Below are 13047 nucleotides of genomic sequence, written 5' to 3' on the forward strand. Positions count from 1 at the left end.
GTTACGTCCCAAAATTTCATCTTTTAACTTCATAAAATTTCAGCCAATAGGAAGCGATCTGAAAACGCTTGGATTTGGAACCTCACAATGGACGTTTAAGTATCTACCCCCGGAGAGGAACCCTACTCACAAGTTATGTTAGCGTGAAATATGAGGTGAAAATATTAAAAAATAAAAAAGTTATTCGGTCAAATCAAAAAGGTGGATCATAGGTCCCGACCTTCCCCTACTGCTCCCGCGAAAAGCTGGGCGATAGGGTAAAATAGAAAAAAAAACTCAAGGGCACACAGACAGAAAAAAATAGTCTTTTGTATGGGAGTCCCCATCTTAAGCGACCGCCGTCGAAAACCGGTCATGGGTGAGCAAATTTTATTTCAAAATATATTTTTCTTACGTATGGCGCAGTTTGGTGGAATATCACTCAAGTCTAAACAATGGTTGTTACAACTTAAAGTTTTACGTTTGTTAATAATTCTGGATCGATAAATGTAACGGGCTTTTGTCACTTTAAAGTTGTATGACATGCTTAGCCACTGTTATATGCCATAGTCGAGTATTTCGTCGTACCATTACAGATACAACCGCAACGCTGCACTTTGGTTGCATGTCAAATTGTCACAATATTTTTTAAAGATGCGGATCTAGGATTTCGGTTTAAGGTGGGAGCACGAATTTTTGACGTCACAAACTTACGTCAAACTGTTAATCTAAACGTGACATCATAATAAAGTAATCTTTAAAACACTACACAGTTCTTTTATTTGTAAAGTTGTGGGTTCACATGAAAGCTATATTACAAAGATGATTACGATTTGCGCAAAGCAAAAAACGCCTTTATATCGTTTTACTTGCTAACGTTTTCAATTTCGATGACGCGATGAGAGGCGCGATTTTTTTAGTTTAACCACTTTAGTAGTCTAATTTCAATTGTTTTCCCGACGACTATGGGTTTAGATTTCTATGACGTTTAGCTTTACACATGACTGACTGGCCGCTTAGAATCTACATTGATTTGGTGGTAAAGGTTAAAAAACTTTTTGTTACAGTTTTGTTATAAATTAAATTGTGATTCTATGTGCCAGAACGCAAGATATAATGGCAGGGAATACAAATCTATATAAGGATTTAAACCGTTTGTTGGAAAAGGTAAGTTGGTTAGAACATGTTTATGCTGACTGAACAAAAGGAAGATGCTATTTGCCCGGCTCTCCCATTTACCGAACTTCAAAATTCGCAATATTGTAACCGGATCTGCAAAATTACAATACGATTTATGGCGCTGTGCGGGGATCATAACACTTTAAAAACACTAACTAAACGTCTTGTAAAAGATGAAATTGCAAGGAAGCCATAAATATGTTAGCTGCTGGTTAGCACTTGGGTGTCTCTTTTCCCCGGATTTTTTCACTCGCGTGAAACGGGATTGAAAAATGAAAAATCCCGGGAATCTCGGAAATCTCAAAGAAAAGAATTGTACCTAATGACCTCATTATGATGTTTAAAATTGTTTTATATTAGCTCTAAACATTTAATTAAGCTCATTTATGTTCTGTAGTATTGCTTCTGCAATCTTACAAGACCTTCTCGTATTAAAGGCTGCACCTTCATTTGTTTTTATTTTTTAAACAAAGCGCATGCAGGGCGTATTTTTGATTGGTAGTATAAATTTAATTAAGTTGTTCCGCTGGTAAGCGCAAATAAGGCAACTCAGGCAACACCTTAATAGGTTTAGTAATAAGTTTTTTCTTTATATTAGTCATAAAGGACAATTTTTTTGTTTTGCTATGTGGCCAAATACCCGGAATTATAAAAAAAATTTCCCTAGATTCGGAATCGTTAATTTGCAGGAAATCGCAGGAATTTCCCGTTGAAACCTACTTGGAGAGAAACCCTAGTTAGCACTTGGGTTTGGTTAGGTTGCAATATTATAAAATATTAAATACAATAATGACTCACCCAAACCCACCCTCACCCAAACACCAACCCACACCCTAACCAAAATAATGTGCAAAAAGGGTACATTCTTCAACTCATTCACTGTAAAGCAGATTAGTATCTGTACATACAATTTTAGGACATTTTTTTCAATAGTTTTTTTAATGGAACATCATTTTTGATGAAAACATAAATTGGAGTTAAGCATTAACTATGTTACCCAGTAATTATATTTGTCCATCCAAGCATTTAGATAAATGCATGGACTTATCTTTTCGAACTATTTAGAGTCGCTGAATTATAAAGGGATATTAAATCACTGATAAAAATCAATTAAATAGGACAATATTTGAGACCGTGTACCTAATAACTTGGTGAGTGTAAATTTTAATTTTACATCAACCCTGTTAAAACAATCATTTTTACTATATACAGAAACAACAAGGCTCTGTAATTGATGCTTTGGATGAGCAGCGACTTCGTGATCACCAAATCCGACAGTTACGAAGATTGTGGCTGAAAGATCAAATTCTGTCTTCTCGTGAACCACTTCTTCCTACAAAAAAATTGGTTTAGTAATATTAATTTTAGGTTTTTATAATTAATTAATTAATTATTGGTACAAGGAACTGAAATCTAGCCCTTCTTAAAGCTGCTTTTTGACCAACGATTACGGCTTACATATCATTAGTATACCGAAAGCCATGGCTGACTCTTCACCGAATCTGTCGATTAATGATGCAAGCAGGGCAGACTAGAAAAACAACTAGCCTGCAGTGAGGTTTGAACTCACGACCTCCGGTCAAGCCGGGACCGTCGCTCTTCCAACTGAGCTATGCAGACTCAAGAAGGGAACGAGTCGAGAAACAATCATGTTACGCCAATGCTTGCTCAATCTATTAGTACAAGCAACTTTAATTGAAGGGGATTCACAGTACCATATCATTATCCAATGAAACATGAACACACATATGTGTGTTTACAACTGAAATCTAGCCCTTCGAAGCTGCTTTTTGACCAACGATTACGGCTTACATATCATTAGTATACCGAAAGCCATTGCAGACTCTTCACCGAATCTGTCGATCAATGATGCAAGCTGGGCAGACTAGAAAAAGAACTAGCCTGCAGTGAGGTTTGAACTCACGACCTCCGGTCAAGCCGGGACTGCGCTCTACCAACTGAGCTATGCAGGCTCAAAAGGTTTCATTGGATAATGATATGGTACTGTGAATCCCCTTCAATTGAAGTTGCTTGTACTAATAGATTGAGCAAGCATTGGCGCATGGTTGTTTCTCGACTCGTTTCCTTCTGAGCCTGCATAGCTCAGTTGGTAGAGTGACGGTACTGCCCTGTTTGCATCATTTATCGACAGATTCGGTGAAGAGTCTGCAATGGCTTTCGGTATATTATTGGTACAAGGTTATGAGTGACATTAAACCTTCTGGTATTTAGGCATCAATGATGACTGATTACCGTAATAACAACACTAAAGATGACTTTTACATAGTGTCTTCGAATGTAAAATTTGATGTTACTGTCGCACCTCCCTACCGTAATATGATGCAATACTAAGTCACCCCTCTTTGTGTAATTGTTTTAGTATAATCATATGTTTTCCTCTGTGGTAAATTTAATCCACATTGGGGCCAGGCTGCATTTCATGGCACAGGTCTTGAGCGTGCAGCACCAAATTTGAGCTGTGCCGGTGTGCAATAAAGTTTTTTGGGGCTGGAAATCCTACTATAATTTTTTTTTGTTTTCTAAGTTTAAGTGCACAATATATATATATATATCAATGGGTGTGCACCTGCAACAGACTGGCTTATGGGTCAGTTTTTGTGCGCAAAAATATAGTTTTATCAATTCAATGTAAGTTAGGTATCAATTAGGTTTTAAAGATAAAATGCATGTTACTCATTTAAATGTATTGTCTACAGATCATAATGCAAAGCACAACCCCTCCTTATCCCTAATAAATTACTTTAGATTTTAAATGAATTTATTGGTCCACTATTATGCAGGTACTGTAATAATCACTGGCATAAGCGCCAACTTTCAAATTGCAGGGTGCAACAGTACAAAAAAAGCTTTTAGCATGTTATATTTGGTATTTTGTTGTAACAGTTTTTATTGTTTTCTTAATGAGCTACATGCTGTTCAGATTTTATAATAAAGCTATGAAAGTCTAGTACAGTGGTTCTCAACCTTTTATGCTTCGTGGCCCCCTTTGAAAAGTTCTCAACCCTCGTGCCCCCCCCCCCCCCTGCCTTTAAAATGCCTAGCATTTTGTTTAACTTCTTTTCACTTGTTTTACTTTTTCACGTTAATAACCAATACAGCCATTAATCACTGTATAAATGCTCTGACTTTCTAAAAATTTAACAAATTAGTCATTTTAATTTAAATAACTTAGTAAGTCATTACAAAGCTTTTTCTTGGACCCAACCAAGGTATTTTTTTATGTTCGACTCTGTTTTGTACTGAGCCAAGCGATGTCACTACAATTTTCGAGATAATTTATTCATTTTCGTTTTATTAATTAATGCTTTACTATTTTACAAATAAGCTGTGCATAACCTCGCTTAATATGGCCTAAAACGGCGGCGAAACTTTTTGCATAAAACGAATAAAAAACATCCAATTTCAATATTCTACTTTAAACATCCCTACTGAGGAGTCTAAGCAGGTGTCAGAAAAATGTGTTACAAAACGTTACAAGAAAGGTTTGCAGTCATAATAAAAAGGAAGGCTTTGGTTTTACAATATATACCTAGCTAGAGAGTTATACCCGTGGCCCCCCAAATACAGCTCCGTGGCCTCCGAGTTATGCCCGTGTCCCCCCCCCAAATACAGCTCCGTGGGCTACGGTTGAGAAACCCTGGTCTAGTGAAAATCCACTTTTTAAAACACCTTCTGTGCTGTCTGTCACTTAACAGTAAAGTTTTTCGATACATGACTTTTCAATATACCCAATTTTCATGAAGTTTAAAAATATTTGCTAAATAAGCTGGTAAACATAAAGAAGTGTTTTTTACCTGATGTCACATTTGTAGACCGATTGAGCAAGGGAGCACAATTTTTTGTTAATCATTGTATACCCTACTGGGCCTAGAGTGACTGCAATTAATCACAAAACACAATTTGTGTGTACTGTACCAAAAATTTTATTTTCCCAAATGTTTAACTATAAACAATTGCCATTTGAAGCAGTTGTATAAACTGTAATGTAAATATTAAAAACAAAAAAATATGTTGTAATAAATAAAAATGTTAAGAAAGTTATTTAATTAGCCACCAGGTAGTATATATATTAATCTAATTTTTTTTTTTATTTTAACATTGGTTTGTATTTACAGAATATGTATCAACGACTGAGGGTACAAGAGGAAAACTTCTGGAGCCGTGTCCTCAAGTTTAGGACTGTAGGCGAGTATTTGCAACATGGAAAAGGATTTGGACAAATGCCCCTTCTTATGGTGAGCCCATTTTGTCTTATGTAGTATTAAAAAGTAATTATATATTGTTGATTTTCTGTGTTGCGCTAAGTCGGTGGTTCTCAACCTCGGTGCCGCGGAACCCTGGGGTGCCATTTCTAATCCTCAAGGGTGCCGCGACATATTTGGGAATCTTAAAGAGTACGATTTTTGCTCAACTCCTACAACTTTTGTGTAAGATTAAGGTGGAATAAATTCAATTATAACTTCCTACGTTGTGTCGAGTTGATGTGTGTTGTTCCAGTTCCGTTTATTGTGACATTCTAGTGAATGCCACGAAAGAATCCTATATAGGGTTGCTGCAATCTATATATTATTTGTAAGGGGTGCCGCTAGCCATAAAAGGCTGACAAACACTGCTCTAAGTTCTTGTGTTAAAGTGATTTTAAAGAAGATCACTTATTTAGTCAATACAAATCCCCTGTAAAAAGTAAAAATTTATTTCGTAATGGAAACATACATAAAATTATTATACATATTATCTTGAAGAAAATGGTTCTCTTCCTGTATAGCAGGTGTAGCCAACTTACTCTAGACTAGATCGTCTGGTTCCCTAAAAAAAGTCACAAAAACAGTTTTTTTTACTTTTTGAGCGTTAATTGCATGCCAAGCCAGCGATGGAGGTTAATTTATTACAGTAAAGAACGCTTTATTAGCCTTGTCCAGACAACAATTGGACATTTTTATGTTCCGCTTGTGTGCGTCAGTAACACATATTCGACGCCGCTATCGACCAGGTAAAATGTGGCGGTTGACATGTTGTTTACCCCTGCTGTATGGAATATTGCGAGAAAAATCGCGGAAAATTTGCGATTTCTTTCTCTCTTCTGCTATGCGTGAACAATTGAACATCCCGCCGTCCGATAGACTTACACACTAATAAAACTGGCAATTTTCAAATTTAACTCAAGAAAGTGTGTATTTCGCAAGTTTAATTTATATTTGAAATTATTTCTCTCCCCCTTTCTACTCTGTATGTTTGTTCAAATAAACGACCTAATACAAATACGATGCTTTATCGCCTTCCTTCGTAGTGTTCGCCTGATCACGGCACACGAAATAACCCCGCTATAAGTCTGGCAAACTGTTAAACTCCTCTTGAGCGAAAGAAAAAAAAATAGCATACGCACAATAATAACCACCTTTGGCTTTACTATTGATCACGTTTTGATGACTTTGACCAATTTACAGTTGTGAAGCCACCAAACACCACCAAAACTGCTAAACGGGCAACCTTTAAACAACAGGTCGGCCAACATTTTTGGTCGCGGCACCACGTAAAACCATTAAGACAACAGGCAAAGATCCATTTTTTAGAATGACGTCAAAAGTTACGCCAGGAATAAATTTAAAAAATCAGCTGTTGTTCTCAAGCGAACTCGGGCGCAAAAATCCCGTCTAATCGCGCGCAGCACAAAAAATGATTTTTTTGTTTCAAGTTGGCAAAACTTCAATTAAAAGGATACGTGACGCATGAAGCATAATAAATATATTAGACAATTGGTTTAAAAAGTCATTTATAGTTTACTTTAATTTAACAGAAATTGGATTGTAGAGTTTATGAGTCGCAGAAAAAACGCCTACATATTGTTCGCCTTTATAAAGTGGCCAAAACTATCATTTATCCAATATTTATTCTGTTGCATTACAGTTATACAAGTTCCAAGGTTTACTCCGGACATTTTATGGATTTTTTATTTTGCCCACAATTCCTCTTGTTTACTGGTTGAAATACTCAACACAATTTGTAAGTTATATTAATAACATTAGTCCAACTTGACAGTCTCTTGTGATGTTGTAACCTAAATTGATGTATTAATCGTTATAAACTGTAACTAAAAGGGGGGATTTTAATGAATAGTCACCCATGTGTACTGTTTACAATTCCATACATGCTTATTCTAAACAGGAGGCTCCTGGCATGTGGTATGGAAGTATTCAACCAACTTATCCTGGAGACAAACAAATAACGGGAAAGCTTAGTGAATTGCAGTTCGATCCATTAAAATACAGTTACGTTGACCACAACGAAAAGAAATAAAATCTTGTTTATGATATTGTACTTCTTGACTTTCGTGAATAAATTTAATATTATGAATATACTTTACTAAACCGTTTTTACAGACTGTAGATTGAGTATGCAGATCAAGTCTAGGGTGTTTACTAAAACTTATAGGCAAGATACTGTTGCGTACTATTTGATGTGTATAAAGCATCTATTGCTACTTTCTGTTTACCGTCTGTTTCAGATAGTATTTTCAATTTGTTAATTACGATACAGCACGAGATACTCGCAAAAGTGAAGAACTAATTAGATTAGAGTGTCATTGTAAAGCGCCTTTCTAAATCGACATATTCGCACAAAAAGCTTTGGAGCTGCGTAGTTAAAAACAGCCAAACTTTAGTTTGGGGGAGTAAGGATGGTTATGTGCTCCCAAGGATCTATCCGTACACAAGAAGTAAAGAAAATAGAATTTGTTTTTTAGTGTTGTGACTATATATTTACAGTCTTAAAAGTCTGTGCATCCTTGTACAAAACATATAGTTAAAACAAATAGAAGACAATCTAGAAAGCCAGTTTAAACATAAAAGTACGGACAACAGCTTACTTTTTAGGGATGAAACATCCATGTGGAAACTGCTTTCTATTTATTTTCAATATTAAACAGAAAACTTTGACATGCTGCACGGCGCGGAAATTTTTTTAGATTCATTTACGAGCCGCTGTGCGGTTACTTGGCTAAACCGCCCAAGCGGCTGCAATCGCTGCGCGGTTGACATCTCTAATGGTAGGATATTGTCTGACTACTGGCATTTTTCACGAAACTATGATGAGGTGAAAATTATTATTTAACCTACAGCAAGTCATGTATTTCTACGTAATACAATAAATAAAACAGTGGTTTATTCTCAAACTTTTTATCAGTCAACGCCTTTATTGGCAAATTGGTAAAAAAATTCATTTTCTTTAAATTTATTTTTCTTAGAAAACTTCTTAGAATTAGAAACAATTTGCTTTTTGGAAACAAATGATTATTGGTTTGGATAGTTTTTAAACAATTTGTTAACTAAATCATTTGTTAAATAACACACGGGCAAAATAAAATAGCACATTGCTCGAAAAAGGTTGTATATTTTTATAGATTCCGAAGCCATAAACTCTGTTATGAAGGCCTATGTATTTAATTACTGCACTTACAGAAACGATTTTCAGTGTTGAAAATATGGCTATATTTCTTTCACAAAAGTTAGATCCTGCGATCCTGTGTAGGCTACCCCCCCTTTTTTAACTTTTATTGTCGAGAAATAGATAATTTGAGCAGAACGTCAAGGTTTGCGGCTGCGGCATCCTTTCCCCGGCCTTTAAATCTACTTACAAGTCATACAACTTTTGGTTGATTCACCCTTGCTCAGAGAGCAGAAAAAACGAAGAGTGACCTAATACAATATTTAAAAAAAAGTTTAGCAATTTTCGCACAAATCCAAATCCACCTAAACAATACACCCTTTAGTGAGATTGTCCTGTCTATGTTTTAGTTTTGTCATCGAGTGCGGCATCTGGCCCAGGGGCTTTTACGTTTTTTTTATGAGCGAATCTAGGATTTTCGTTTAGGGTAGGGGAAGGTTGTCCGTGATGTCACTTTTTTTTAAATGATTGTAGTTCTCAATCATAACTATGATTTTAAATAATAACACGGCCTATTTAAAACTTCTGCCATAAACGCTTTAAAAACACTTAGGTCTATAACTTTGCCTCTAGATTTTTACCTTTTTTATTAAGTCGTCTTAGACAAAATGTTGTTGTTTTGTGTCCCGTCTTTAGAAGCCAGAGTTTGAACTGATGGGACAATGGTACAGAAAGAATTCGTTATTTTAAATTAATCGATTTTTACCACAAATATTAAAAACAACTTTAACTCCTGAATTTACAGTGTAGCTTGCGCTCCATATTGTTACCTGGTCGAAATCCCGGCCATTCAATCGAAACAGTCTGGCGGATTGTGACGTCAACGCCTGCCTGTGCGAGTGTGCGTGTTATACAAAACTGTTAGCAGATTGCTGGAAGCGTTTCGTCAATTGTCCAAAATTTCCTGTTTTTCATTATTCGTGTTAAAGCATGTTGTCACGTATTTCAATTATCGCCAGATGTACACCGAAAAGCCATTGCAGACTCACCGAATCTGTCGATCAATGATACAAGCAGAGCAGACTAGAAAAACAACTAGCCTGCAGTGAGGTTCGAACTCACGACCTCCGGTTAAGCCGGGACCGTCGCTCTACCAACTGAGCTATGCAGACTCAGAGAGGAGCGAGTCGAGAAACAACCATACCCCAATGCTTGCTCAATCTGTTAGTACAAGCAACTTCATATTGAAGGGGATCCATGGTACCATATCATTTGACTACCAACGCGTCTTGTAAGAAGCGAGCTTTTCATCGCCGGACACCAGTCGTCTATGTCTTGGAGGTCGCCACCGCTCCTGACTTGTGCTGCAATGAGCCGATCGACAAGAAGGACATCATCATCCAATGTACAATGTTTGACATCCTGGAGAAAGAAGACCAGCATGTAGTCTCTCCGGACCTATTCTTCAAAGACAAGGGGAGTGTATGTAGCGGCTTGCGCTTCATATTGTTACCGGGTCGAAATCCCGGCCATTCAATCGAAATAGTCTGGCTGATTGTGACGTCAACCAACGCCTGCCTGTGCGAGTGTGCGTGTTATACAAAACTGTCAGCAGATTGCTGGAAGCGTTTCGCCAACTGTCTACAATTTCCTGTTTTTCATTATTCGTGTTAAAGCATGTTGTCACGAATTTCAATTATAACCAGCTGTAATATGTTTTATAAGTGATTTTCATTTATGCCAAAATCAGCAGTCTCACTGTTCACTTCTGGAGTCAGATCGCCTACGTTACGGAGGTAATTTATTGTACGTATTGTAAGTACTGTTTTACCGTTGTTGCAATAAATATTCTTTCATTATGGTTAGAAACCCACAACAGAATCTTACAACGAATTTCTTGTGATAAGCGATTTAACAAAATATGAGAGGTTGAGTGGATAAGTTACATATAAAGAGTGAATGTCTTTGGTACATTAGTTATGTTGTATCTATTTTTCTACATTAGATACGTTGTATCATTGTATCTAATATTCTGTTTGTGTTGATAGCTCTTGTAGAGAAACGACGCAGGTCTGTCTGTGCTTTGATTATAGCGTGTTCGCCAGTCAGCATTTTGACTTCTCTAATCCTCAACGCAGTCGCTCTTGTGCTATAAAGTGTCACGCGCGCACCAAATTAATAACTTAAGACCGGCCTTTTGGGGGTCCATGTGGGGCCCTTATATGCTCTAAATAGTAAAAACTTTTGTACACGACATGCTATTTAAATCTCTGCTAGCTCCCGGACAATACACAAAATCATAGCATGACATTTTATTCCGTATAAATTGGTATTTCTGGTTTCCAACAGTTGACAAAATCAAATGATAACAAATTTCCCAAAGGAAAGGTAATAATAGCAGTATCATTGAAAAGGTCATGTGTACTAAAACAGTTATCAACTTTGTGACTATACATAAGCTGGTTATAAACAACTAAAAATAAATACTTATATTGGTCTTGTAAAATTCTGCTGGGTGTCCTTTCATAAATGTCACTAAAACAATTTCCAAATATTACACAGTTTGTCAGCTTTTGTGCAGACCAATTTTTCCACAAAAGATTATTGTACATCCATTTATCACAATGTATCATATAGAAAAATGTGTTTTTTGCCTCTCTTTGACCACCTTCGTTGTTTGGTATTAACAACAAACCTAGTTCTGTTAAAACAATTTGAATAGATGTTTGTGAGGTTAAAAACAATGCATGATGGACAATGGTGTTATTTGTGAAGCTCAGGTCACCAAAATACATTTCAGATTTTTCTTAAGATTTTAATTTGACTTAATTGCTTAGCAGCTTGATATAATTGTTTGTGTAAAATTAGAGTGCAATAAATCAATAATTATGTTTTAAATGGTTCACAGTTAATTAAGGTTATTTCAATTTAATTTATTGTGACATAACAGTAAACCACTTAATAGCAAAACTGCTAGCAAGGCTGATGCAATCTATTTATGTTTTGGTATTAGGTAATAAGCCAAATAGGTGGAGCCACTGGTTTAAACAATATAGATATATTAAAAAAATGTGAAAAACTAAGCTTAGTATGTGTTGAAGAAAATATTTGTAATTTGGAAAGGTACACAATTTAATGGTAAAATAAATTGAACACTATGTAATTTATTTTTAAATAAAAACCTAGTACTTGAACAAATGGCAAAACACTTACCATTAAGCAATTCGACATCTTGTTTTGTGAATGCTGGGTCATAACATTTACAATCTATATCAAGGCTGGTTACTCCATCGCACCATTCTGGAGTTAAAACTTCAAGTAATTCGCTAAAAGTGGCATTTGGTTGTTCACTCAATTGTCTACAAAATCCTGATAAAAATTTACATAAAACCATCAAAAGAGCTAACTGATATGCTGAATTTTTGCTGCAAGTAGGTGGGCCTAAACCGTAACACACAATTTCTTGAAAAGGCAACAGTGAACCTTTGCATGTTCTTTTCTTGGAAATATGATGTAGGGTATAAAGTATCTTTTCACAAAATACACTAGAAACAATTTCCTTTGAAATGGTTTTGATGTCATTAGCAACATATTGAATATGAGGTGCAGGTGATGGTATGTATCCACCTTTGGAAATGCTTTGCTTTTTCCTGAACTTTTTGTATGGCACAGTTTTCCAGTCCAGGTTTGTGGCACTCATATCAGCTCAAAAGTTAATTTTATGTAAAAATATCCTTGAATTTCACCTAAGGGAAGCAAGCTGCTCAAAATTTACTGTGCAACATATCCTGAATATAGAAGATAGTTAATTCCACACAGTATCAGGAGTAACCTTATTTTTCCTTATCATTTTTTGAAAAATTATTGTTAACTAAGTCTAGCATTTAGCATGCAGTTTTACTCACCAAAGGGAAGAATGCAGCTCGAAATTCTTTGCGTTATATATCCGGAAGTAAACAAGATATCGATAGGAAATTTTTACACATTACTTAAAGCAGGGGGGCCAACAAGCGGCACGCGTGCCAAATGTGGCACGCGACCTAATAAAAAATGGCACGCAAGCCCTCAAAAAAACACTAAAATTGTTATTTAGCCAATTGCCAAAAAAGACCAAAAGCTAGTCAGCAAATAATTTCTGGCAGATTATTTCAACGTCAAAATAAACTTAATTACGTATATTTTTTTCGAAAAAAAATTTTACCACCGTCTTGAGAATGGACTATGTTTCTTAGATTTTGAAAAAAAAAATTAATATTCGAAAAAATATTAATATTCAATATTAATATTCGCCATAAAAAATAAATTAAAAATTTCATCCCAGGTTGAAACTCATTTTTTTAAGTAGCGCAGGAGTAAACCTTTCCAATGATGCCTCGCTTGCTATAAATTTGTTGGGGAGTAAGGGTTTAATTCGGCAAAAACCGATATTAATATTCATGACATATCGCGATAATTTTTGAAAGTCTCTAGTACCCTTATTAAAAATCA

At 35.8% G+C, this 13047-nt stretch overlaps 2 protein-coding genes and 2 non-coding genes across 5 annotated transcripts; 1 reads left to right on the forward strand and 3 right to left on the reverse strand.

Annotated features, from left to right (window-relative positions):
* Positions 1-990: 990 nt before the first annotated feature.
* On the forward strand, positions 991-7549 carry LOC146164372 (NADH dehydrogenase [ubiquinone] 1 beta subcomplex subunit 6-like). Its single transcript, XM_083382421.1, has 5 exons — positions 991-1146; positions 2371-2505; positions 5295-5414; positions 7084-7179; positions 7342-7549. Exons 1-5 carry the CDS (start codon positions 1096-1098, stop codon positions 7471-7473), a joined length of 534 nt encoding a protein of 177 aa, XP_083238547.1. The 5' UTR covers positions 991-1095; the 3' UTR covers positions 7474-7549.
* Trnaq-uug (transfer RNA glutamine (anticodon UUG)) lies at positions 3058-3131 on the reverse strand. The gene has a single exon. It is a non-coding gene; the product is annotated as a tRNA-Gln (tRNA).
* A 2107-nt stretch (positions 7550-9656) lies between the features above and the next one.
* Trnap-cgg (transfer RNA proline (anticodon CGG)) lies at positions 9657-9731 on the reverse strand. The gene has a single exon. It is a non-coding gene; the product is annotated as a tRNA-Pro (tRNA).
* A 1125-nt stretch (positions 9732-10856) lies between these two features.
* Positions 10857-12603, reverse strand: LOC146164375 (SRR1-like protein). Of its 2 annotated transcripts, none has more exons than XM_083382506.1 (3): positions 12465-12603; positions 11773-12305; positions 10857-11260 (listed from the first exon to the last, which is right to left on the reverse strand). In XM_083382506.1, exons 2-3 carry the CDS (start codon positions 12257-12259, stop codon positions 10872-10874), a joined length of 876 nt encoding a protein of 291 aa, XP_083238632.1. In that variant the 5' UTR covers positions 12260-12305; positions 12465-12603; the 3' UTR covers positions 10857-10871. The 2 variants fall into 2 exon arrangements, with proteins under 2 accessions (XP_083238632.1, XP_083238631.1); XM_083382505.1 differs by having other exon boundaries at positions 11773-12347.
* Positions 12604-13047: the final 444 nt, after the last annotated feature.

This window comes from Ascidiella aspersa, chromosome 2 (assembly GCF_963924565.1).
Source record: "Ascidiella aspersa chromosome 2, kaAscAspe10.2, whole genome shotgun sequence".
Lineage (NCBI taxonomy): Eukaryota > Metazoa > Chordata > Ascidiacea > Phlebobranchia > Ascidiidae > Ascidiella > Ascidiella aspersa.

Bases quoted from the DNA above. Each gene is read 5' to 3' on its own strand.
- LOC146164372 (XM_083382421.1), top strand. From the start codon at position 1,096: ATGGCAGGGAATACAAATCTATATAAGGATTTAAACCGTTTGTTGGAA. The intron at 2,506-5,294 runs GTTTAGTAATAT...TTGTATTTACAG, and splicing joins TTCTTCCTACAAAAAAATTG to AATATGTATCAACGACTGAG. The intron at 7,180-7,341 runs GTAAGTTATATT...TATTCTAAACAG, and splicing joins TGAAATACTCAACACAATTT to GAGGCTCCTGGCATGTGGTA.
- LOC146164375 (XM_083382506.1), bottom strand. From the start codon at position 12,259: ATGAGTGCCACAAACCTGGACTGGAAAACTGTGCCATACAAAAAGTTC. The intron at 11,261-11,772 runs GTAAGTGTTTTG...TTGTTTTAACAG, and splicing joins AGATGTCGAATTGCTTAATG to AACTAGGTTTGTTGTTAATA.